This window comes from Entamoeba dispar, genomic scaffold (assembly GCF_000209125.1).
Source record: "Entamoeba dispar SAW760 scf_1105229460525 genomic scaffold, whole genome shotgun sequence".
Taxonomy (NCBI): Eukaryota; Evosea; order Mastigamoebida; family Endamoebidae; genus Entamoeba; species Entamoeba dispar.
Genome location: NW_001854236.1, coordinates 1 through 1,073, shown reverse-complemented (window position 1 = coordinate 1,073; position 1,073 = coordinate 1). Strand labels below are relative to the sequence as shown.

The 1,073-nt window shown below is 22.6% G+C and overlaps 1 protein-coding gene across 1 annotated transcript in view, besides 1 other annotated feature; it reads right to left on the bottom strand.

Annotated features, from left to right (window-relative positions):
• EDI_040910 (serine/threonine protein phosphatase 2B catalytic subunit A1, putative) overlaps positions 1–1,059 on the bottom strand; it is a gene marked incomplete at both ends in the record, with an annotated part of 1,197 nt that extends 138 nt beyond the window's left edge. Inside the window, one exon of the mRNA XM_001733326.1 lies at positions 1–1,059. This exon is cut by the window's left edge and continues 138 nt beyond it. Within this exon, the coding sequence (XP_001733378.1) occupies positions 1–1,059 (1,059 nt within the window).
• Positions 655–678: a sequence feature (AT_rich).
• Positions 1,060–1,073: the final 14 nt, after the last annotated feature.

The following is a 1,073-nucleotide window of genomic DNA, read 5'->3' as shown; positions in this document are numbered from 1 at the left end:
ATTTAAATTATCATCTATATCATCAGTAGTAAATGTTAAATAAATAAATTGTTTAATAAATGAACTAATATTTTCCATTATAATATCTAATGAATAATTTAAAGCATATTCAATAGTAGGATTATAATCATTATCAACTAATGATATTGGATATTTACTAATATCAATATTTGTATCAGTAATAAGCATAACTGCTGCTTTATTTTTAAATGAATAATGTGTTGCACCAAAAATTGTAAAACAAAGTGGAAAATTTAATTGATTATTTCCAAAATAATGCATTTCAACACCATCATTAACCCATTGATGTCCTCTAATAATTGCAATACATTGATTATCTTGAAGAAATTTATTAATTGCTTTATATCCATATTTATATGAACAATTTCTTTCTATATTAGGAATAAAATCAATTGATTGATAATACATTTTAAAATCTAAATGTTCATTTAAAAATTCTTCTGTAATAGGATCTGACCATAATAAATCACAAATTATTCCTTTACTTGGTGGTTCACAAAATCTATTAATTTCATTAATTTCTTCTATTTTATTAATTTCTGGTGAAATTCCTCCATGACAACAAAAAAATTTCCCTATTTTTCTTTTAATAATTACTCCAAGTGGAAGATAATTAAAACTTTCACAAAATTCATAATATATATTAATATTATATTTCTTTTGACATTCTTTCATAAATCCCATCCTTTCTGTCATCATTCTTGTTTCATGATTTCCTCTTAAAATTATTATTTTCTTAGGATTATTTATTTTCATACAAAATAATGTTATTATTATTTCTGTACTCATTTGTCCTCTATCAACATAATCTCCAAGATATATTTTTGTTGCTTCTTTTTTCTCCCAATATTTATCTTCCAGTTGTGTTAAAAAATCAAAATATTGTCCATGATAATCTCCAAATAAAAGTCCATTATCATTTATTTCAATTATATTCTTTTCTTCTTTAACTATCCTTTGAATTCTTTCATTTATTTCATGAATCGATTTCTCTTTTATCCCTCCTCCTTTCATAAAATGTTCTCTTAATTTCTTCATATCATATTTCCCTT